This window comes from Scylla paramamosain, chromosome 12, assembly GCF_035594125.1.
Source record: "Scylla paramamosain isolate STU-SP2022 chromosome 12, ASM3559412v1, whole genome shotgun sequence".
In the NCBI taxonomy this organism is placed as follows: domain Eukaryota; kingdom Metazoa; phylum Arthropoda; class Malacostraca; order Decapoda; family Portunidae; genus Scylla; species Scylla paramamosain.
The window spans coordinates 13,888,842-13,914,983 of record NC_087162.1 but is presented as its reverse complement, the minus strand read 5'-3'; the positions used below and the strand labels follow the sequence as shown (position 1 = coordinate 13,914,983).

The following is a 26,142-nucleotide window of genomic DNA, read 5'->3' as shown; positions in this document are numbered from 1 at the left end:
TCTTTTCTCTGTAACTTCATTTCAAGTTTTCTTTTTGACTGTTCTGTTGCTACTGTGGTAGACAGTCACTGTTCTTTTGGTGTTCCTCAGAGTTTTGTTCTGTCACCCAATCTCTTTCTGTTATTCATCAATGCTCTTCTTAACCAAACCTCTTATCCTGTCTGCTCATGCTGACAATACCACCCTACACTTTTCCACATCTTTTTGTAGACATCCAACCCTTCAGCAAGTAAAATTTTTGATTGGGGCCGAGCAAACTTGTTCATTGTCTCAAAAACTCAATTCTTTCATCTATCAACTCAACACAACCTTCTAGGTAACTATCCCCTCTTTTTCAGTGACACTCAACTGCCTCCCTTCTACACTGAACATCGTCAATCTTTCCTTTACTTATAATCTAAACTGGAAACTTCACATCTCATCTCTTGTTAAAACAGCTTTTATGAAGTTAGGCATCCTGAGTCATCTCCAGCAGTTTTTCTCATCCCTGGAGCTGCTAACTCTGTACTTATAATCTATCCATCCTTATAGCCTTATCTGTCCTTATCTGTCCATCCATGTATGGAGTATGCTTCACATGTCTGGGGGGTTTCACTCATAACATGCTTTTAGACAAGGTAGAATCAAAAGCTTTTCATCTTATCAACTCCTCTCCTGTAACTGACTGTCTTCAACCTCTTTCTCATAGACAAAGTGTTGCATCTCTTGCTATCTTCTACTGCTGTTTCCATCCTAACTGCTCTTCTGATCTTGCTAACTCCATGCCTCCCCTCTTTCCACTGCCTCGCTGCACAAGACTTTCTTCTTTCATTCCTATTTTGTCCACCTCTCTGATGCAAAAGTTAACCAGTATTCTCAATCCTTCATCTCTTTCTCTGGTAAATTCTGGATCTCCCTTCCTACTTCTGTATTTCCTCATTCCTATGACTTGAATTCTTTCAAGAGGGAGGTTTCAAGACACTTGTCCTCCATTATTTGATTTTTCTATTTGGAATTTTCTATGGGATCTGGCATTGAGTGGGCCTTTATTCATACAAATTTTTGTTGCCCTTGGTCAGTGGCCTTGTATAAAAAGAAAAAAAAGTCATACTAGAGACATGTGGGAAAGCATTTCCTAATGGATGTGATGGTGGTTTGTCAAGAAATATGGAAATTTTGTATTTCTCCTTGTATTTTCTCCTTGAATTCCAAAATTGTGCATCCTTATTTTATTTGCATTACAGTGTTCTAAGATGCATTTATTATTTTGAATAATTTTCTCGGTTTGAATGCATACATAAGACAAGAACTAATGATAAAAAGAGATCATACTGATATGGGTTGTCTAGTACTGTGTATGAAATACAGAATGTACACAAATCATGAAAAAAAAAAAAAAAAAAAAAAATATATATATATATATATATATATATATATATATATATATATATATATATATATATATATATATATATATATATATATATATATATATATATATATATATATTTATTTATTTATTTATTTATTTATTTTTTTTTTTTTTTTTTTTTTATGTAGGAAGGACACTGGCCAAGGGCAACAAAAATCTAATAAAAAAAAAATGCCCACCGAAATGCCAGTCCCATAAAAGGGTCAAAGCAGTGGTCAAAAATTGATGAATATATATATATATATATATATATATATATATATATATATATATATATATATATATATATATATATATATATATACATACATACATACATACATACATACATACATACAGGTAGCCACCGACTGACGACGACATTAGGTTCTGACAGAGCCGTCGTAACAGTATTATTTTTTGTTTATTTATATGTTTGAATCAAATACATTTGATTTATTTGCAAAACATAAAAATACAAAATACATTACAAGATTATAAATCATTTTACACTTTTGGACAAAACTAATTTTAATATTTAATTAATAGAAACTATTGTCTGCTGGTGGTTGGCTGGGGATCGTTGGGGTAATCACTGGGGGTACTGGTAGACGGAGATGATGTTTTTTTCATAAACATGTTGAGTTTTGTCTGAATGGTTCGTTTTTTTTTTTTCTCTTCATAAATTTCCCGGTATGGACGAAAAGCATCTAGAACCATGCATTCAGTTCTTGAAAATCTTTCAATATTTGGATCCATCCCTTCAAAATGAGCAAAAAGTTTATTCAACTGCGATAAACCTTCTGCTAAGCCTTTAGTGGTGAACATTCTTTGTGGTTCCTCTTCCTCCTCCTTTTCTGCTGCTGCTTCCCTCCTTTCTTCTTCTGCTACTTTTTCTTCTTCCAACTCAATCAGATCTTCATTTGTTAGATTCTTTGTCTAGCAATTCCTCGATTTCTTCCATTTCACATTCTATATATATTATATACAGATGTACGCAACAGTAACGACACAAACACACTGAAGCTGCAGACTAGCAGATAATTTCTCAAAAGAGAGCAGCGGGAAAAATTATTGTACACGCACTCAACATACCTTAGCCAAATAGCTATCATACAAAAATTAAATATTATCATATTGTCGTCGTCGTAAAGTCAGTCTGTCATAAGTCGCATGTGTCGTAAGTTGGCGATTACCTGTATATATATATATATATATATATATATATATATATATATATATATATATATATATATATATATATATATATATATATATATATATATATATATATATATATATATATATATGTGTGTGTGTGTGTGTGTGTGTGTGTGTGTGTGTGTGTGTGTGTGTGTGTCTCACAACACAAGGGGGCAGTCACAGCCTGCACTCTAAAGACAACTCTCTTCCTCCTCACAAAACTACAAGCACCTAATAACACACACACCCTTCACCCAAAAATTTTAAAATCATCATGGCGACTCCTACACCAGCCTCGGAGTCCCCATCTGGGGAGGGGACCATAAATGTCCCCAGGTCGGACTGCCTTTCTGTCGACGACCCTAAGTGTCTTGACACCCCCCTCAACTTTTTCTTCATTAACTTCTGCAACATTCGCGGTCTAAGATCTAATTTTCAATCTGTAGAACACCACCTCTCCTCTTCTAAACCTCATTTTCTTTTCCTCACTGAAACTCAGTTGTCTGAGGCAACTGACAGTAGCCCCTTTTCTGTTCCCTCCTACTTTCTCTATCCTCATTTTCGATCCAAAGCTGGATGCTGCGTTTATGTGCGCAATGACTTAACCTGCTCTCGTGCCCACGCTCTTGAATCTTCTGAGTTTTCCACCATCTGGCTACGACTACAGAGTCACTCTCATACTAAATTTATCTGTGCTGTATACCTCTCACCTAACTCCTCTGACTATAAGAAATTCTTTGACTACTTAACTTCCAAAGTGGAGCACATTCTGACCCTCTTCCCTTTTGCAGAGATCTCCATTCTTGGAGACTTCAATGTTCACCACCAGCTTTGGCTTTCCTCTCGCTTCACTGACCATCCTGGTGAACTAGCCTACAACTTTGCTATCCTCAATGACCTAGAGCAATTGGAGCAACACCCTACTCGTATTCCTGACCGTCTTGGAGATACGCCCAACATTCTTGACCTTTTCCTGATCTCTAATCCTTCTACTTGTGCTGTCACGCTTTCTTCTCCGTTGGGCTCCTCCGATCACAATCTCATATCTTTATCTTGTCCTATCACTCCAATCCCTCCTCAGGATCCCCCTAAGCGAAGGTGCCTCTGGCGTTTTGCCTCTTCTAGTTGGGGGGACCTGAGGAGGTATTTTGCTGATTTTCCTTGGAATGACTACTGCTTCCGTGTCAGAGACCCGTCTTTGTGTGCTGAGCGCATAACAGAGGTGATGGTGTCTGGCATGGAGGCGTACATTCCTCACTCTTTTTCTCGTCCTAAACCTTGGTTTAACACAGCCTGTTCTCATACTATACATGACAGAGAGGTGGCCTACAAAAGGTACTTAAGCCTTCCATCACCAGAATCTCATGCACTTTATATTTCTGCCCGGAACCATGCCAAGTCTGTTCTCCAACTAGCCAAAAACTCCTTCATTAACAGAAAATGTCAAAACCTTTCAAGATCTAACTCCCCTCATGATTTCTGGCATCTAGCCAAAAATATCTCCAATAACTTTGCTTCTTCTTCTTTCCCTCCTCTACTTCAACCAGATGGCACCATTGCTATCACATCTATTTCTAAAGCTGAACTCTTTGCTCAAACCTTTGCTAAAAACTCTACCTTGGATGATTCTGGGCTTGTTCCTCCCTCTCCTCCACCCTCTGACTACTTCATGCCACCTATAAAAATTCTTCGCAATGATGTTTTCCATGCCCTCGCTGGCCTAAACCCTCGGAAGGCTTATGGACCTGATGGGGTTCCTCCTATTGTTCTCCGAAACTGTGCCTCCGTGCTTGCACCTTGCCTAGTCAAACTCTTTCAGCTCTGTCTGTCAACATCTACCTTTCCTTCTTGCTGGAAGTTTGCCTACATTCAACCTGTTCCTAAAAAGGGTGACCGCTCTAATCCCTCAAACTACTGTCCTATTGCTTTAATTTCCTGCCTATCTAAAGTTTTTGAATCTATCCTCAACAGGAAGATTCTTAAACATCTATCACTTCACAACCTTCTATCTGATCACCAGTATGGGTTCCATCAAGGCCGCTCTACTGGTGATCTTCTGGCTTTCCTTACTGAGTCTTGGTCATCCTCTTTTAGAGATTTTGGTGAAACTTTTGCTGTTGCCTTGGACATATCAAAAGCCTTTGATAGAGTCTGGCACAAAGCTTTGATTTCCAAACTACCCTCCTACGGTTTCTATCCTTCTCTCTGTAACTTCATCTCAAGTTTCCTTTCTGACCGTTCTATTGCTGCTGTGGTAGACGGTCACTGTTCTTCTCCTAAATCTATTAACAGTGGTGTTCCTCAGGGTTCTGTCCTGTCACCCACTCTCTTCTTATTATTCATTAATGATCTTCTAAACCAAACTTCTTGTCCTATCCACTCCTACGCTGATGATACCACCCTGCACTTTTGCACGTCTTTTCATAGACGTCCAACCCTTCAGGAGGTAAACATATCACGCAGGGAAGCCACAGAACGCCTGACTTCTGATCTTTCTAAAATTTCTGATTGGGGCAGAGCAAACTTGGTATTGTTCAATGCCTCAAAAACTCAATTCCTCCATCTATCAACTTGACACAACCTTCCAGACAACTATCCCCTCTTCTTCAATGACACTCAACTGTCCCCCTCTTCTACACTGAACATCCTCAGTCTGTCCTTTACTTATAATCTGAACTGGAAACTTCACATCTCATCTCTAGCTAAAACAGCTTCTATGAAGTTAGGTGTTCTGAGACGTCTCCGCCAGTTTTTCTCACCCCCCCCAGCTGCTAACTCTGTACAAGGGCCTTATCCGTCCATGTATGGAGTATGCTTCACATGTCTGGGGGGTTCCACTCATACTGCTGTTCTAGACAGGGTGGAATCAAAAGCTTTTCGTCTCATCAACTCCTCTCCTCTAACTGACTGTCTTCAGCCCCTCTCTCACCGCCGCAATGTTGCATATCTAGCTGTCTTCTACCGCTATTTTCATGCTAACTGCTCTTCTGATCTTGTAACTGCATGCCTCCCCTCCTTCCGCAGCCTCGCTGCACAAGACTTTCTTCTTTCTCTCACCCCTATTCTGTCCACCTCTCTAACGCAAGAGTTAACCAGTATTCTCAATCATTCATCCCTTTCTCTGGTAAACTCTGGAACTCCCTGCCTGCTTCTGTATTTCCACCTTCCTACGACTTGAATTCCTTCAAGAGGGAGGTTTCAAGACATTTATCCACCAATTTTTGACCACTGCTTTGACCCTTTTATGGGACTGCCATTTCAGTGGGCATTTTTTTATTAGATTTTTGTTGCCTTTGGCCAGTATCCTTCGTACATAAAATTTAAAAAAAAAAAAAAAAAAAAAAAATATATATATATATATATATATATATATATATATATATATATATATATATATATATATATATATATATATATATATATATATATATATATATATGCTGAAATAGTTCACTTTTCCACCAACCTTATATGTACTGTACTACATTATGAAAAGTTGTCGATCATCTACGTACAATCATTAAGTGAAACGTGGCATCCATTATCCATGGGTTTAATGAAATATGACAACATACGTCCGTAGGCTTTTACACCTTATACATTGGGCCTCTTATGTAAAAACGCTCTGGGCTCTCACAACACAAAGGCTACAAAGATCATTATTCGGGTTCTCATGGACTATTTTTTTTTTTTTTTTTGTGATGATGCAGAATTCTAGTTAAATTATCTTTATAATCATGAAAACACATTCGAAACGCAAATTACTACCACAGGATCCTGTTGTTTTCGAGATGCGGTGCTAAAACGTTTGAGATCTGTGGGAGCTTCAAAAGTTGTATATTCACATACATACATTCAGAACATACCTCAAAATCTAATGTGTTCCTTAGCCCACTTTGTATTAGATTTAAAAAGGTCCATTGACACAACTCTAAGATATCTAACAAACAGATAAATTAACATGGGTGAATAAAGCCTACGAAGCTGACAATGCTAAAATAAAAACAAATAAATGAAAATATATATAAATAAATAAATAGACTGTACAAAAATTAGAGATTGTTAAAAATTAGAGACTTTATAGTGGATGGACGGCGGACCGTGGGGTAGGAGAGACTGAAAGCGAATCAAAATAAAGTAAAACAAGGTACTGTAGTAGGTCTCTCTCTCTCTCTCTCTCTCTCTCTCTCTCTCTCTCTCTCTCTCTCTCTCTCTCTCTCTCTCTCTCTCTCTCTCTCTCTCTCTCTCTCTCTCTCTCTCTCTCTCTCTCTCTCTCTTACTGCACGTACTACTGTTCAAAGTGGAATGTTACATGGCTTCCCCGAGAGAGAGAGAGAGAAAGAGAGAGAGAGAGAGATCACTTGAGATGCAATATTCAGTCAGTGCAGATTGCCTCAGTTAAACTGGAATTAAGTGTATTACTGCCATATGTCACATAAAAATGATTTAGTTTGTCTTACGAATTAGGTCCAAGAAATAATAAATAAATACATAAGAAATACAAAGTTTCAGCCAGTGTATCGCAAACTCTACAAACCACACAATGATTATTTAGTAATCTATTTTTATCTATTTACTTTTTTATGGTCACGATTGATAGCGCCTCCCAGCTCTTCATTTACAAGGCGCTGCCAAATTAATGCAATCACTGCAGTAAATAGATAGATAAACATAAAGGTGTTACCAGTCTGTCGCAAACTATACAAACCACACAATGCTTTAAGTCTTTATATAGTCACGGTTGATAGCGCCTCTCAGCTCCTTCATTCTCAAGGTGCTGCCAAACACTATCAATGAACAGTCGCTAGCCAAGGGTGGATAAACAGAGGGATCTATCAAGCCAGCCAATGATAACATGCCTCGCGCAAACCAGGAACCATATTCTGAAACACCTCTGTGCCGCACTTCCATTACATTCAAAAGGCTGTAGTTGAAGTTACGCTGATTTTTAAGGGTGTTTTTACAGTTCTGTTTGCAGATTAACAACATTTCTGTATTATTAACAGGTGAAACACTCTTGAGAATCCGGCTAATAATCTCTGTGGTGTTTGAAAATAGTCATGGTGAGAGAGCAAAGCGTTTCATAATACAGGCCAGTAAAAACCGTAGCCTATTCTTACTCGTTTTACCGTTTTATCTCGAGTACTGATTGGCTATTGTGAGATTATTAACAAGGCTTTCATTGCTGTTGTTATGACTAGTTATATTTTAACAACGATTATGCACCAATGTGAATAAAAATCATTCATGAGAAACGTACTAGTCTTGGAAACAGAATCATCTCATTCACTAATAAAATTAGGTTAACGGGGCTTTCATTGCTGCTTTTATGATTCTAGTGATGTTTTAACAAGGAATCTACACCAATGAGAAAAAAAAAAAAAATCCATAGGAAGCAGACTACTTATCTTTAGCCTTTCAAAATGGTCCGTATGGCAGAACAAAGTGTCTAAGAATACAGAACACAACAATACGTGTTGGTGTGGTATTTCAGTGTATGAGTTACTAAGATGGTCAATACCTTCCTAGAAAACTGCGAAGGGTAAGGAATGTGTGCGCGTGTCCAACTGCTGAGGTCAAATATAATGACAATTGCTGCTGTTACTATCAAAAGGACCTCAGCTCTCTTTAGAGATTTCTACTTATGTTCTTCAGAAAATTAATGAACAAAAAATCTCTATTTACCAAGTCCGCAATCCCACAAGCGACAAGGCTTTTCACACACACACACACACACACAAAAAAAAAAAAAAAAAAGCAAATAAAGATTCGTCACCAATTCATCAAAATTTTCGTTCGTATTCGCAAAATAAAATAGACAGATAAATGAAACTAAAGGTTGATGTTACCCAGCCATTGTCAGGATCGTTAATCGCTCTCTCCTAGGAGCATTAAGTCACAAAGGCGCTATCACACGAGTACCCGATAAGCGTGTCATTTTTTACCCGCCATCCATCATATGAGGCTGCATCTTATCAGAACACCGCTTTACCGCTAGGCCCGTCACGCGACACTGTGCTGGAAAGTACCCGGCATGCGTCCTGAGAGAGAGAGAGAGAGAGAGAGACTAACTCAGCCTAACGTGAGAGAGATTACGTTTTCCAAACCGACCGGTGCTTGTTTCAAAATACATAAGCAACAATTTATGGTTTCGTGACATGATTCATATTTAGTACCAGGTTTGGTGTCCGGGTAAAATGTAGAAGTTAATGGGAAGGAACAGTAAGAGAAGGTAGAGTGGGATGGAGGAAGGAAGAATGGAGAAAAGTTGACGGATTGGAAGAGTAAGGAAAGATAGAATAATATGGAGGAAGAGAGAATGGGAGGGAAGTTGACGGGCAGGAAGGATAAGGAAAAATAGAATAATATGGAGGAAAAGAGAATGTGAGGAAAGTTGACGGGTAGGAAGGGTAAGGAAAGGTAGAATAATGTAGAGGAAGAGAGAATAGGAGGAAAGTTGACGGGCAGGAATGGTAAAGAAAGGTCAAGTGGAATGGAGTATGGAAGAATGTGAGGGAAGGAATGCGTAGTTTCAGACGGGGAAGCCAGTTACGAGTATTAACAGTGAACGCTGCAGATAAATGGGGATTTAGAAGTAGTCAACAAGTAGCCGTCTAGACACGAGAGCTTCACTTGTAAAATCATCATATCACTGTTTCCAAATTGCTGATCGTAACGTGTGTCATCAGAGATATGGCAAGACGAAACCCTAGAGAGAATGAGAATGAAGCAATATTGATCTTTCTGGCGAGTCACGCGTCTCATGGTCTGGCTGTTGTCACGCCGGGTATAGCGGGATGGAGCAGTACTAGTTATGACTGCCTGGGCCCCCTCCCTCGCAAACGCCGTGGCACGTGCTGAGCGACTGCACCAGTTTGTGGACCTGAGAGAGAGAGAGAGAGAGAGCGAGAGAGAGAGAGCGAGAGCGTAGCATCCCGGGAGCGTGTCAGGGAAGAGACGGAACTTTCCAAGGTGTCTTCCTCTCACCGGGACATCAAACTTTTCTTATGGAGAAACGCTGCTCTTACCGGGATACATATTTTTTTGTTTATTTAATTATTGTTATTATTATTTATTTTATTATTGTTATTATTTTTTTTTATGAAGGTCACAGCTCCATAAAATATAGTTTTCATATGTAGAATAACTACGCTATTAATTTATAGACAATTTCGCATTCGTATATTTTGTAGAAAATCTGTTCTGCATTTTAATATTGTGATAATATTATTTTTTATTTGGTTATTTATCTTATTTTACTCTATTTTATTATATATATATATATATATATATATATATATATATATATATATATATATATATATATATATATATATATATATATATATATATTATACGTGTGCATTTATAGAGTCAAGTCAAATAAAAAAAGTAAATAAGCTACAGTGGCTCGCGTCTGTGGCGGAGCAGCAGCTTGGTTGCTCGTGACCATATAGACGAGGAAATTATTCACGTTGCTGGCATTCTTCCAACGTGTCTTAGGTACCTTGGGCCACGCACGCCATAAAACAAAAAAAAAAAAAAAAAAAGAGAGAGAGAGCACTTACGAAGGCCGGGACACATTGACAGGAAGACCAGGAAGGCCCGATAACTTTTTTTTTTTTAAGGGGTAGCGATTCTGGCTTAGAAAAAAAAAATAATGATAATAATGAACATAAAAAAATAAATAAATATGTAAATAAATAAAATTAAATAGGTTGCCAAAAAGAGAAAAATGCCCACTGAAAATGCCAGTCCCAAAAAGATAATAATCCAAAAGAATATGAAAAAAAAAAAAATAGAGGTAACTTGAAACATCCCTCGATCCCCCACCCATCCACATCCCTGTAGAATGAATGTGATGTGAAAATGATGGAAAGCCTACACCAAGGGAATTGTGATATAACTCTCTATAACTATGAGTTGGTGTAGATTCCTTGCTGACTGATCCTGGAATTCTCATACTCGTATCTCCTTGCGACAGTACAGTTAGTTCACACACAGTAGGGGAGAGCGGGGCTAGTTGCATCAAATTTTACATTTCCTTCTACAGAATTGTGTATAATTCATTCAAGTGAATTTCAGTTGTCGTATATAAATATGCTAGACCTCATCATCAAGTTCACATGCGTAGATATTAATGAAAATCATTTCTTATATACTTAATTTTGATATATATCTAAAAAAATATTTGATGCAACTTACCCCATCTGCGGGGCAAGTTGCATCAGTATGAGGGGCAAGTTGCATCATAAACAAACTATAACTTTTGAGAGTTTATTTAAATGATAAGAAAATAGAAATCCACAATAAACTGAACCGATGAACCTTAAATTTATTCATCATCAAATTCACATTTATGACATATAATATAAAATTATACCTCCATCTGTTCCCAAACATTCCTCATGAGACTATCCTCTGCATGTACTACATTGAATCCATTTCTCCCGGGGCCTGCTATTGGAATATGGTTCTACACAAATCAGACAATACCAGTCTTCGTCGTCTGAGCTGGATATGTCGTACTTTTCAACAGGTTTTTTGGATCGAACTTTGTGTAAAAACTCCTGCTTCCTTTTCTTGGTGGCTTTCTTTTCTTTGACATCATTCTTTTTGTTTTTTTTTCTTAATGGCTTCAGCAAACAGAGCATTTCTTTCAGGTGTGTCTGTTAATATGGCACTTTTACGTGCTTTTCTGCCTGTATTACATTTCTTTTTCCGAGGTGTTGGTTTTGGATGTGGCATGATTTTTTCTGGGCAAAGGGAAGACTCACCATCATTTGCAGTTTCAGCTTGATCAGTAATGAAAGAAGCTACTGCTGGTTGTGGTCCTACTGCAGTTGAAGTGGAAGGTTGTCTAATTGAGAGTTCTTGTCCATGTCGCTTCATGAAACCTGAAAACCAGTCTTTTCCAGCATATTTATCATTGCGCCAATTATCAGGCATTTCTATCTTTGCTTCATTGGCGCATTTGAAAGCCAGTTCCTTGACTTCTCTCGGAGAAAGACCAAAATAAATTGCTGCTGCTGTTTTCAGATAGGATACTAATTCTTCTTCCTGCTCACATGTAAATACTTGTCTTGGTTTGGCATATCCTACATGTGTATTGTTTTTAGCAGTGTTGCCAGAGGTTTTGTGAATAAATCGTTGTAAGGTTGAGTAGTGGACACCAAACAGTTGTGCGGACTCTTTCACTGATTTATTCTTATTTCGAACAAAATCAGCAGCCTCCTGCATTAGTTGGGGTGTTGCTGACCCACGTTCAGTCTTTCTTTTGTAGTTCCGAACCATTTCTGAAATAAATAAAACGAGTTGAATGCATAAGAATAGTCTAACTATAATAATGAAATAAATTTACTAATGGGGGCAAGTTGAATCATGATTCAACTTGCCCCGTCACGAATGATTCAGCTTGCCCCCTCACGGCAACCAAAATTTGATCGCCAGCTAAATATATACTAACGGTCATTCTAATGCAAATTTGTAAGAGAAATAATTGCATATAGTACAGAATTATATAGCTATTTTCAAAACACTGTTACTAATATATATATATATATATATATATATATATATATATATATATATATATATATATATATATATATATATATATATATATATATATGAGGTACAAGAAAAATTGTGAAATCGAAAAAAAATTACTTACCAAGGCCGAAATCAGTAAATTTCTCATAAATTCAAGAGCACTTGCGCAATCCACCTCCCTCTGCCGCAGCGATGTCCGCACTGACCAACACACATTTGAATCGCCTGTCACCCTAATGCAGCCGCTGAGTTGCCAGTTATGCTCACTGATGCAACTTACCCGCGATGCAACTAGCCCCGCTCTCCCCTACAGTTAGATTCTTATTAGGATAACAAAAACACCTATGAAAAATCGGACGACTTTCACCACATGTTGACAGTAATGGAAGACGCTTAAACGGTTAAGAATACGAGGGTTGCGTCTACAGGAAAGCCTTTCGTTCACAAGGGCGCCGCTGGTTCACTTGTTCTTTTTATTCATGAGAGCGTCGAGTGTCTGGTTACGCAAACACAAGACATTGTCACCGGAAAGTGGCGCGTGTCCACGTCGGTATGTTTCTCATTAGGGTGCCTTGTGTTTGCTCGTATAATCCCGCATGTTGAAGAAAAGATTATTTATTTATTTATTTATTTATTTGATTTTTTTTTTTTTTTCAATTTGGCTTAATCCCAACTTCTTTTGCGACTAGCGGAAAAAATAAAGTATTTCAAGGATGTCTTTCATGGCTGTAGTGGTAATTTAGCAAGGATTCTACACCATCAATGGCAAAAAAATGAAAATAAACAAAAACATGGCTAGTCATTCCTGCAGCCTTTCAAAATACTCCTTATGAAAGTCCAGAGTATCACAAATTACGAGGCAAGGACTTTCACAACTTCCTGAGGGTGTTGGTGTATACTGTACTCAAACGTTACAAATGAAAAGTGGTAACGGGGTGAAGGCGTCCTTCCTGTAACCTCTCTAAATAGTCCTTATGAGATCCCAGAACATTTCAGAATACGAATCAAGAACTGTTAAATCTTCCTGAGGTTGCCAGTGTATACTCATACGTTACAAATTAGATATAATGAGTGTCTTGTAATAAATTTGATATCGCACATGCGTGTTTAGTATGTGGCGCTGATGTGATGGTTCTTTCAAGGGTGTGTATTGGTGATGTTATTTGCGTCTTTGATAACATGTACTGCTTTGGATGCTACTGGGATCATAAAAGATGTTAAAGTGATCGTATGCTTGGTATTCTTAGTTAACTCTCTCTCTCTCTCTCTCTCTGTTTTGTGTATCTTCGATTATTTATTTATTAATTTATATATTGCAGGGGTGAGATGGATTTTGTGTATCCATTCCTCCTTCCCCTCTGGTCAGAAACGACTTGCTCTCTCATGATGACTATTTTCAAAGGTCAAAGAATATAAGAATGTTCTTGTACTCTTGTTGATCTGTAATTGGAACCATAAAAAAAAAAAAAAAACACCCTTAAAAACCTATGCCACTTCAACTAGATCTGCAGAGATGATAGCAGGTTCTCAAAGAATGTTTCTACTGTTAATTAATAGTGTAGAAATCTTGTTAATCTGTCACTAGAACCATATAAGCACCCTTAAAAGCCAGTGTCACTTCAGCTAGAGCCTTTTGAATATAGTGGAAATGCAGCAGAGAATTGTTTCAAAATATGGTCTTATCTGATGCATGTCCCTTAATTAATTCTTCTCTCTCTGACAGGCGGGCACACACGCTCACCACACTGGTGTTCATGATCTGCTTTCTTCTGTATGAGGCGCTCAGTCCCCCTGACGAGGACATGGTCGACAACACCAAGAGGTAAGTCATGACACAAACACACACACACACACACACACACACACACACACACACACACACACACACACACACACACACACACACACACACACACACAGAAACAATCATGTATCTGTCTTGTATGAATGTAAGTTAACACCAAAAAAATAATAAGAATAATAGTAATAATAATTATATAATGTAACAATATAGATCAACTTGATTAAATTCTTTACAAATATAAATAAGTGAACACACACACACACACACACACACACACACACACACACACACACACACACACACACACACACACACACACACACACACACACACACACACACACACACACACACACACACACACACACACACATGGTTATTATAAGAACACTTGGGAGAACACTTGTTAACTGTTTTTCTTCTTAATCCTCCAAGAGTTTCTTAACAGAAAAAAAAAAAAAAATCAGTAACTCAAAATTGTTGCTTGTAAATCCAAATATAATGTTCATATCACTTAGCTATGTAAAATAAATATTTCCATACTGCAATATCCCAGGAAATAAATATATAGGTAGGAACAGATAGGTGTAACTAGTGATAGTATGTATTGTGTATGCCCTCAGATCTGCTGACAATCTCTTCACAAAAACAGACAATTGATAGATTCTCAGCAGGTCAGAGGGCTTAAGATTGAGAGAAAACACTAAACACTAATGCAGTATGTTACTTGTCATCTGAACACAGCCTTAGCTTTCCCCCCTTTCCAGTCACAAGCCAAACTGATGAATGGCTATATTTTATCCTGTCAGGGGTATTGTTGCCTGTCTGTCTGTCTTTATCCTTTTAGAAAACCCTGAACAGAGGAAGGGAATGTCTCCTGTTACTTAACATTTGAACATGGCCATACTTCTCCCTCCTATTCAATCTCAAGTCGGAATTATGGATGGCTATATTTGTGCTTTCCAGGGTACAGTTGCCAGTCTCTCTGCCTTTATCCTCTTAGGAAACACTAAACACAAAGGAAGGGAATGTGGCTGTTACTTTTGACATCTAAACACAACTGTACTTTTCCCTCCCTCTCGGTCCCATGCCAGAATGATAGATGGCTATATTTGTGCTTTCAGGGGTATAGTTGCCAGTCTGTCTGCCTTTATCCTCCTAGGCGTAACAGTCACTCCCGATGGCCCATTCAAGCGGCCACACCCAGCCATCTGGCGCCTCACCTTCATTATATCCATTGTTTATGAGCTCGGCCTCATATTTGTCCTCTACCAGGTGAGTGTGTCAGGCATTCCTCTGTCTGGGCACTGCTGATGGTAATTATGCAGTCACTCATTTACTTGTTTCTTTATTCATACCTCAGTTACTGTTTCTCCTCTTTCACCTCTTGTCTATTTACCTCCTGCACCTGCACCATAAATCTCCATTTCTCTATTTTGTGTTGTATGTTCCATTTATATTCCACTAATATTTCTCCCTTAACATGCAATATCCATATGCTCTTGTCAGGTCTTTCCAGCTCATACACTGCTTCTTCTGAATCAGTAGGGGAATTTTAATGATTAGACATATTTTATGGATGGGACCATAGGCAGAAATATGTAGGTATGCTTTATACAATACAGGGACTACCACGTGTATGTCTGTTGGCTTCTTGCAGCTTCCTTTATTTCATGTTATTTTTTATGTTTTTTTTTATTTATTTATTTATTTATTTATTTATTTATTTATTTATTTATTTATTTATTTTGTTTTATTTTAGTTTATTTATTTGTTGTGAATTAAGAAAAAAATAATGTGTGAAAAAATTAGATTGACAGCTTAGGCACAGCAGTGCCTTGTCATGTTGAGGCTACAAGGAATAATATAAATGAATATGTGAAAAAATGAGATTGACAACTTAGGCACAGCAGCACCTTGTCATGTTGAGGTTGCAAAGAACAGATCTGGTAATGATAACACTAGCAGTGCATGTGATAGATTATTGCTGTGATAGATGAGATCATGATTGACTGTATAGATAACAAAGCTACATGTGACATTAGTAATGACTTCAGTAATATGTGGCAGCAGCAGTGATTAAGGTAACGGCACTGCCTGCACTGCTGACTCTGATTGGCTGCTGCAGAGTGCCTCAGGGGCGCGGCAACTGCTGAAGCACATTGATCCCAAGCTGGGGGAGCCCATGGAGGAGAAAGACTACGGGGGAAACTGCCACCTCTATGACCATGAGAGGCCAGACGACCCCTTCCATAATATTAAGGTGAGAGGGAGAACCAGGCTTTGCTGAGGCCTGCCAGTGTTGAAGTGTAGAGGGTGGTGTGGTGAGGTAGACAGGTGCAGGTCCCAGGTACCATAGCAGTATGGAGAGAACAAGAGTAAGGCTTGAGAGGGGTTGGGTATTATAATGTTAAAGTAAACTAAGGTGAGTTATTGAAACTTGTCAGTTTCTTCAGGCAAAATGTGTGATAGTAATATTATATAGAATTTTAGCCCATTATTGACTTTTGTTTCAGTGGTTATGTTGAATTTTTATTTTATTTTTAAATATTTGCAACAGTTTTGTTGGTATTTTTATCAATACTGTTATTGATAATGAAAATCATAATGAAATTTTATTTTAGAATAAAATGATACTGCCTTCAATGAGACCAACATCACTTCCATGCACCACCATGTTGCATGACAAACTATTTAAATCATTGATAAGAGGCACATAAGAGGGTCATCACTGCAGCATCCTGAGAAGAAAGCAGGAGAGACAGGCAGTCATCAGGATTGCAGTCCTGAGAAGAAAATTATTTTAAAGATTTTAACTCTTGTATGTAGTATGAGAAGGAACTCCTATACACTACCACATGAGAGCAGATACCTTGAAATTGTGGTAAAAAAGAAAGAAAAAAAAAATGGCAATTGTGGTGTAAGTTGCCTTTCTGATGTTGAGGGCTTTGAGAGTGTGTGGGTTTTATTTACACTCCCTTTCCTTCCTGAACAAGCGTATTCTTCTTGCCATTCCTCCTGACCACTCTTACAACAAAAATCACAGAAACACACTGTGCAATCAGTACCTCATTGGTGAGGCATTAGTTGTAATTTAAAAATTGTGTGTAATTTAACATTGTGAATTTGGGCTGTGGTTTAAACATGTTTCAACACTGGTAAAAATTTAAATAGTTCAATGGCACAATTTAAGTAACAATAGCTCAGTTTTTTTTTTTTTTTTTTTTTTTTTTTTTTTTTTTTTTTTTTTTCCATTGGTCCTTATCACAGTGTTTCTTTCCCTCACCACCACTTTACATGTAAGCCTTCCCCTGAATGCAATGCCTTTCAGGACAAACTGGACCTGTTTGTACCCCTCCATTTCTTTGGGTGGTGGATGAAGACACTGCTGCTGCGGGACTGGTGGCTATGCTGGGTGGTGTCTGTAATGTTTGAGCTGCTGGAGTACACCCTGGAACACCAGCTGCCCAACTTCTCAGAGTGCTGGTGGGACCACGTAAGTGACGGGCAGTGGCACTTTTTTGGCATTGCAGGAATGAATAACCTTGCATTGGCTCTGACTTTGGCACACCCTAGCATCTTGGAAACCAGACACTGCTGATTAACACTTGTGCTTGTTGGCAACTCAGATTAATTTACCTTCTGCTTGCCTAATACCCTTGTATACTCACAGCCTCATACTGCTGGTGTCTGGTGAATGAAATAGCACTGTGTTTGTGTAACAGTGGAGTTGTTATTATCACATGTGAAGTACAGTGTGTGTGTGTTGTGTAAATGGTTGGTGGGGACATTCTAAAAAATATTGAAAGATGACAACATCTCTGAAAATGGCAAGGAAACACCATTACAGTATACTGTATGATTATCTTCCTTTCATGGCTGGGTAATGCTCACTGTTGCATTCATGTACAAAGGAGCCTCAGCCTTATACTTACTCTGCCCTCATTTGTGAGGATATCATGTCAACCCAAATGATTCCATAATTAACTTCTAAATAATAACTTGTCTCATACCTGTTTATGTATAAATTTTAGGATCATGAAATGAATGCACTCACCTGAACAAATACAGTTAGATCCAAAATTTTTTGTCATGTCAGCATGGTACTAAAGGTTGTGTGGACAAGAGCAGTGATCTTGTGACTGATCAGGAAGCCCTTCACCTCTTGTTTGCTATGGTTATATATATATATATATATATATATATATATATATATATATATATATATATATATATATATATATATATATATATATATATGGGTGTGTGTGTGTGTGTGTGTGTGTGTGTATATTTTTTTTTTTTTTTAGACTTGGAAATATCTTATTTTCTCTTCTAATGCATGAAAAAGGTTTACACAGCATATACGGGTCACCCATCACTAATGTGACAATCTGTAATGCCTTTCCATCATTAATCTGGAGGACTAATTTGTAGGACTTTCATTATTATGTTATGAGCTTGCTGCTATTGTTTTCCTGCCATTGATAGCAACATAAGCTGTATTAACAACCTTGTAATTACTGAGTCTCTCTCTCTCTCTCTCTCTCTCTCTCTCTCTCTCTCTCTCTCTCTCTCTCTCTCTCTCTCTCTCTCTCTCTCTCTCTCTCTCTCTCTCTCTCTCTCTCTCTCTCTCTCTCTCTCTCTCTCTCTCTCTCTCTCTCTCTCTCTCTCTCTCTCTCTCTCTCTCTCTCTCTCTCTCTCTCTCTCTCTCTCTCTCTCTCTCTCACAGTAGTGCAGGTGAGCTAAAGAGCAATTGTGCAGACACAGTGGTGTGACATGTAATCAGACACAAGATCAGGAGACAGACATGATCTTATGGAGACTTTTCACTTGGCCTATGAGCAAATTAGAAAGCTAATTACTTTGCTGTTACCACTGGCAGTCTGCTCCTGTTCTTCTTTAAAATGTAAATTCTTTTAATTTTATATTTTCACCTATAAACAAACTTTTAATGATCTATGATGTAATAAGAGGATGGAGTGAGGCAAGATCTCTACATTCCAGGATTATCCTGAATCTAGCACTCCTTACTTAACAGAGATTCAGGATTACTGATGGGCATCCTGTATCTGTATTTTCTTTTGAGAGAAAAATAATTATATACCATACTTTTGCAATAATGTGTTTTGTGCATGGTGAGTCTGATTTTGAGTAAGTGTGTGTTTGTGTGTGAAATTATGAATGTGAATATGAGTAATATGGGAGGTGAGTGAAGACACAAGGGTTCTCTATAGTCTTTCTGCAAGAGTGTAGTGAGAGAAGTCCTCAGAGCTTGGGGGACGTCAAGAGTGATGGGTGAGTTAGCCATGTCTCTGGAGGTGACTTGTGGCCATCCTCACATCTTAGTCCAGTTAGTACCTCAGGGAGCAGTTTCTTCTCTTGTTTACCTGTGAACATATGTGTCAACATAATTTGTTTCTTTCCTGGCTTGAATGCATCACTCTCCATTTCTTTCCAGCAGAAATTAAACAAATAGCTGTTATTTGTTTGCCTTACAAACAACACAGTTTTTGCTCCTTGAGTATCACTTCAGTGGATTGAGCAGTGTTCACATATATTTTTATTAGACTGCCATATTGGGGCATTAAATCTAGCTTTTAATTTGCTTTTTCCTACAGTATAAGTCAGGTCTTTGCCTAAATATTTGTAAATTGACCATAGCCTTTTTTTTTTTTTTTTTCATGCATGAGTAGTAGTTTTTTTTTTTTTTTTTTTCTTTTTAGTCACAATTCCTGATTAGAATTTTTGACTGTATTTATTTATTTTATTTATTTTTTTTCATATTTCAAGTGGCCAATTTTTATTTCTGCATTGAGTGGCCATCCTCACTTTTGGTATTAGATAATTTTAAGAAGTTACCATTGACTTCTGCCATTTTCCGACTACGGATATTTATATTTTCTAGTGGATTATGGATGCCCTAGTGTGTAATGGTCTGGGTATCTACTGTGGCCTTCAGTCTCTAAAGTATTTCTCCATGAAGATTTACCACTGGCGAGGACTCTGGAACATTCCTACATACAGGTAACGTGTCTCCTTGTCACAGAGTTATATTTTCATACTCCACAAGCGACAGAAATTAAGTGTCCTTGTATATCTTCTTATAATTTGATACTGTTGGAACATTCTGTAATGCTGAATTTTTTGTGTGAGTAGATTTTACTGAAGGATGGTTGTTTTCTTCTCCATAACCTTTACTGTAGTATGTCCTTAGTATTGTAGAATATAAAGTGATGGCAAAGTTCTTATGGGCAATTTGTGTACCATTATTTACAGAACCCAGTGGCAACAGCCTTTGACATTTTCTCTTCCACAGAGGAAAGCTGAGGCGCATCATAGCTCAGTTTGGTCCTTACGTCTGGGTGGACTATGACTGGAAGCCCCTGTCATCCCTTGGCAGGTGGTTCTCAGTGCTTGCCATCATTGCCATGGTAAGGTTATCCACCATCAGGTTCACAGTGACTGCCTTTAGTGTCTTCTTTTGTTTGAGTTTGTGGCCTCAGTGAAGCATTTAGGTGATGATAGATATTATGTTGTGTACATTTTCATGGAGTTGAATTTTTGTTTAGTTAAATAATGTTTAATGAATTTTTTTTCATTTTATTGCTGGCCAGCCTATATGCTTTCACTCATCGCTAGGTTTCATGGATTGATTGTCACATTGATGAAGTACCTGGCTGATAGCAGATGCTATGTTGTGTACCTTTTCATGAAGTTAACATTCTGTGTGGTTGAATAATGTTGGTGATTTTTTTTTTTTTTTTTTTTATTATTATTTATTATTATTATTATTATTATTATTATTATTATTATTATTATTATTATTATTATTATTATTATTATTATATTTCTTTATTTATTTATTTATGTATTTTATTTATTTATTTATTTATTTATTTGTTTATTTATTTTATTTATTTTATTTATTTTTTTATTTATTTATTTTTTTTTTTTTCTATTTAGTTGGCCAACATATATCTTTATTTTTTTTTTATTCATCTTTAGGTTTCACGGGATTGATTGGCACATTAATTGATTGGTTTAAGATCCCACTACTTTGGGGTCTTATAGCACCCAGGTTTTACAAGACTACAGCCAGATGTGTGCACTTACATTTCAGTTCCTGATCACTGAACTGAACACATTTTACCTCAAGTTTGTGTTGTGGGTGGAGCCAGGCCACTGGGTCAACCTGGTGCGCCTCATCTTCATCCTGCCTTGGGGTGCTGTTGCTCTTAGAGAGGTTTTCCAGTTTCTTGATGATCCGTAAGTGCCACAAAATTACTTTCAACATTCATTCTACTTATAATGTTGCCTTTATTTCTGTTAACTTTTTAAAGATCATTAAGTAAGCAGGCTTTTTTCACGTATTTGTAACACTTTGCCAACTGTTTTACATATATAAAGTACGTGATAGTAAACTTTCTTATCCCATTAATTGCATTATGGTATAGAAGCCGATGATGAAAACCATTTGATACTCCAATAGAAATGTTGATAGTCTTGTCTGAATCTGTGTGTAACAATGTTTCAAAATTTCTCTTTCAGAGATGTCACAAAGTTTGGTCGGCAGTCATGGCTCTTTCTGTCAATTGTATGCACAGAGCTGCTTATTGTGATCAAGTTTGGCTGGGACACTGTAACCATTCCATTCCCAAGGTGAGGAGTTACCACCTTCATAGTGATTTCTGGCATTCCTTATATACAGTAAACTCTGAATTTATTGGAATGATGATAGAGAAGTAACTCTATTTGCATCTAGCTTTTTGGGTAATGAGCATTTTGTTAATATGTCTATCTTTCTTTGCACCAGGCTGGCAATCTCACATGGGGTGGCTCAGACAGAGCACCACACACTCAAACACACACCATTCATACACATTCCAAATATGTACTGTATATAAAAATGTATAGTGAGACACATGGTTCCTGCAGGCATGTGATCTCCATGTGGCTGGGATTCCTGGTGTTGCTGGTGCTGTGGACAGTGTGGAACTTTTACATTAACCCTCACACATTCAAGTAAGTTACTTAATTTCAGAAAGTTATGTCACCAAGCACAGTGTCACAGCATGATGACTTGTGATGACTTCTAGAAAATTAGTTGTTAGTGAACAAATTATAAATTATTTTTATAAATGATCTTTCAATATTTTTTAACAAGAATGAGATATATGTGTAGGATTAAGCAGACTGAGAATTTTGTCCAATCAATTCTCTAGAAAGCTCCTAGGAGCAGGCATCATGCTTGGATAATTGATGTTTTAAGAAACAGCATTTAAATGTATAGAACGGGGATTCCCTTTAGTCAATATTAACACACTTGTGTCGGTGGAACTATGTAAAGGATCAAAAAATGGTTGTGGAGTCCAAAAAGGGTCACTAAATGGTTAGGTTCCATCAGTGGAAGATTGATTTGGGACCAATTAATGTTTAATGGTACTTGGTCTCCTAAGTAGAGTAGGTTTAACATTTTTTGTCATACCATATGCTATTCTTGTATTCTTTTTCTGTCTTTCATATTCTTTCTAATGATGGTGCTGAGGTAAGAATCTGCCTGCAGTTATCCATTTATCCTTTTCTTAAGGATTCACATATGCAGCACTAATTTTCTTCTTAGAAGTGTGTGGATTTCTGTGAATGAGTTGTGACTGATTCACAATTCAGCTTAAATGTTAAAGTGTAGTTGTTGGGGAGAAGTTTGAGCTACTTGGTTGATGGGATAGCCTCTTCTTGAGGCTTGTGAGGATGTTTATGGAGTGTTTATATTGCCACTTAACAAAAATCTGCAAGTTTTTTGGGGGGCATCTCAAAACCCTGTTATGGGTGAAGGAGAAATCCTTGGCATCTTACACATGGTAGTCCTGGATGTGGGTAGTCATAATGTGAAGTGACAGCTGGTGTGAGAATTGCTAAATGTTGTTCTAAGACATGGAGATATCTTGCCCCAAGCAGCCATTGAGCACTGGTTGTTAATATAGCCAGAACATAAATCCCAGCTTTCTGCCCTTATTATTGTAAAATGTTTCATTGGTGTTATTTTCTTAGGCAGTTAGCTACTTCTCTGTAGGATCCATGGTCATCCTCTTGGGTAGACTTCTGAGGAATAGGCATCAGAAATAGATACATTATTATTGTGAGATATCCTTATCAGTAGCAGTGTTAGGTTATCCTCAGGCTGAGATGGTTGACAGTGAGGCAGTGCTATCTTATGTTGTAAATCATACAGTTCTACACTTGTGTGTGTGCACTACAATGTCTGTATATGGTACCACTTAATCCAATTTAATCTTTGCTTCATATGTGGAAGAATTGGTTTCACCTGTGGACCTCTCTCCCTAAAAGAAACTTTTTGCTGATGAGTGGGTTGAGTGGCATTTATAAACACAACAGGACACAATAGGGCATACAGGTTGGGTGGTCAGCTGCTGGTGAGAGCAGCCATCAGCTGCAATACTAATAGCTAAAGTGTGTCTGTATCTACAGTACTGGCGGTGGCAGATGGTGCCGAAGCTGAAACAACCTGTTGTACCTAGGGGAGAGGAAGATTGTTGGGGTGAAAAAAGACTGTAAATGGGCTACCCACCTAAATTGTTATCCAAAAGTATCCTGAGCTCTTCCCAAGCATTGGAAGACCCTTAGGAAGGGAATCAGCTAGATGTTGTAGGTATTCCTTATAAATGTTTTCCCAAATGCCATGAATGGCAGCTTGAAGGCATGGGATGGAAGACCTGCCATGGTTCTGTAGATAACTCTTGATGTAAACCCACAAATTTTCAGTGGGATTGAGATCCAGTTAATTTCCTGGCCTTGGTGTTAATAGCTTGGCATCACAGTGTGAACCAGTCCTTATCAATCTGACATGATGACAAGATGCATCCTGCCTAACGCTCCAGCATGACACTGCACCACTCAGCCATCAAGTTTGTTGAGGACAGTGGATGGCTCCTAAAAAAAAAAAATAATAAAAAAAAAAATAAAATAAATAAATAATAGTAATAATAATAATAATAATAATAATAATAATAATAATAATAATAATAATAATAATAATAACTAACCACTAATACAAAACTTATTTTTGTTAACACTAAACTGTTAAACCTATTAAAACCTATTGAAAATTTAAATACAATGGAAGCTAATGATAACTGCTGCTGCTGCTCACTAATTATCAAAGTTTTTTTTTGTTTGTTTGTTTGTTTGTTTGTTTGTTTGTTTGTTTGTTTGTTTGTGTGTGTGTGTGTGTGTGTGTGTGTGTGTGTGTGTGTGTGTGTGTGTGTGTGTGTGTGTGTGTGTGTGTGTGTGTGTGTGTGTGTGTGTTTTAGGACCCAAAACCCTTAAAACTTAAATTTTAATATGATGAAGCTTAGATATAGAGCTTTCCACTAAGTATGGCATGGCAAGATCAGATATTATGGTTTACAGAACAAAAGTAATTAGGCATCAGTTCATGTTCAACACACCGCTAATTTCCACTAGCTCCACTGACTGAAGAGGGCAAGGCTGAGCTGGCTGTTGCAGAAGAGAAAAGGTGCAAGATTCAGTAGGCTACTATAAGCTAAACTTTCATCTACATATATACCATGAGAGCCATTGTGATATTCAGCCATGTCAGTATTCCACTGAGAGGCAAAGATTGCTGTGGTTTGTAGGTATCATATAGGGGTTCTCATATCATGTTTCTGAAAAACAAATGGTTGAGTCAATAGGAGAGTTGCATAGGAGACCCTTTTCGCTCCAGACAGCCACAGCACAACCACAAAGGAAATTTATGCCTGGCCACCACAGGCTTAGATGTTCACCATCATCTCACACATAGATAACCAATGTCTTTTCATAATTTTGTTTGGACTTAAGTGTGAAGATAAGTCTTTTAGTGAACAAGTAGGTGATGAACAAGATAAGATCTTTTTATAAAAATGAAGATGAGCAGACTGGAGCATACACTTTAATTTTAGGTTTAATAGCCAGGAGTTAGTGGAACTAAATTTAGCAAAAGCTATTTGGTGAGCTAGCTGTTTTTTAAAGTTATGGAGAACATCAGTCCACTAACACAAACATTAGTTAGAGGACTACCCCAACCATACTAATCTCTGATACTGGATGAGTTCAGAGTAGTCATTCTGGTATTCTGGCTTATTTGAATGTTCTTAGGGAAAAACAGTAATTCCAGTGGTAAGAAGTTCAACTCTAGACTGAATTAATTTGGTGTTTTGTTGGTTAAGAAGATCACAACCACAACAGTGGTACACTCTTTGTTTGTTACCTCAGAACTTTCTTCATCTGATCATAGCACCTCTTATCATTCATCAAGGCCCAGAAAGGCAAAGCTTAGTAGATTTGGTACAATATGGTAGCTTCTGTAACTGAGATCCCTTTTCAAATATTGTATTGCTGTTTATTCACCCACTCCTGCCAGTCTGGCCAGCTTGTGATGCAAAGTTGGTCCTCAGTCTGCCTCTTGATTACATTTAAAGCCCTCTAGCTGATTTTACAGTTCAGTCATGCTGGGTTGTGCAATGGTAGGATTTTCACTTGATCTTGGACATTTTTTTATCCAGCATAACACCATTTTTGACAAAAGCCTAATGTCTACCACTGTTTCTTTGGTACATTTCTTCTCTTTCACTAATATATTCATGACTTCATTCCATGATTCCTTAAGTAATTTTGTAAGTTTTACTGTGAGGGTGAATATGATGGAATATTGGTTGGGGGTCACTATCAGAAAAGACACCAAAAGTGACACTCAACAGCCATTGGCCTAGAGAATTTTCTCCCCATTGAGATAATGTGTCCAGAAAGTTGCAATTAACATTTCACAAATTCTTGAAGGTCACAAGATCAAGCAGTATAAGTGAATTTGGCAGTGGCAGATGTCTCCTTGATCGCCACCACTTGCAACTACCAGTCTCCTTCATTGCCACTACTTGCCACTACCAGTACTGTATGAACCAGTCTTAGGTTGCCCTGTAAGGGAGTAAGCCAGCATAAGATGTCACCCACGTTTCTCTTTGTCGGAATGAAAATACAGAAGAGCGTGTCCCATTCCCATTATAGTTTGTTTCACAGTACAGGGAATATGGTGGCAGTAATCTAACAGCTTAGTTGCAGATTGTACAATCAGGCTGTGCCCTTCTGTACTATAGGGAAGCAGTACTTCTTGGATCATTTTTGCCTGATACATG

The 26,142-nt window shown here is 37.6% G+C and overlaps 1 protein-coding gene across 9 annotated transcripts in view; it reads left to right on the top strand.

Moving 5' to 3' along the window:
- LOC135105717 (phosphatidylserine synthase 2-like) overlaps nt 1–26,142 on the top strand; it is a 35,942-nt gene that overhangs the window by 5,285 nt on the left and 4,515 nt on the right. For 8 of the 9 annotated variants that reach the window (XM_064014140.1, XM_064014137.1, XM_064014139.1 and 5 more), the window contains 9 exons: nt 13,869–13,967; nt 15,073–15,223; nt 16,077–16,211; nt 17,280–17,444; nt 19,857–19,975; nt 20,268–20,382; nt 21,072–21,217; nt 21,500–21,610; nt 21,887–21,973. In XM_064014140.1, the coding sequence (XP_063870210.1) occupies nt 13,869–13,967; nt 15,073–15,223; nt 16,077–16,211; nt 17,280–17,444; nt 19,857–19,975; nt 20,268–20,382; nt 21,072–21,217; nt 21,500–21,610; nt 21,887–21,973 (1,128 nt within the window). Of the gene's footprint in view, nt 1–13,868; nt 13,968–15,072; nt 15,224–16,076; nt 16,212–17,279; nt 17,445–19,856; nt 19,976–20,267; nt 20,383–21,071; nt 21,218–21,499; nt 21,611–21,886; nt 21,974–23,437; nt 23,615–26,142 lie in introns of all 9 variants that reach the window. The other variant, XR_010270977.1, reaches the window with a different exon arrangement.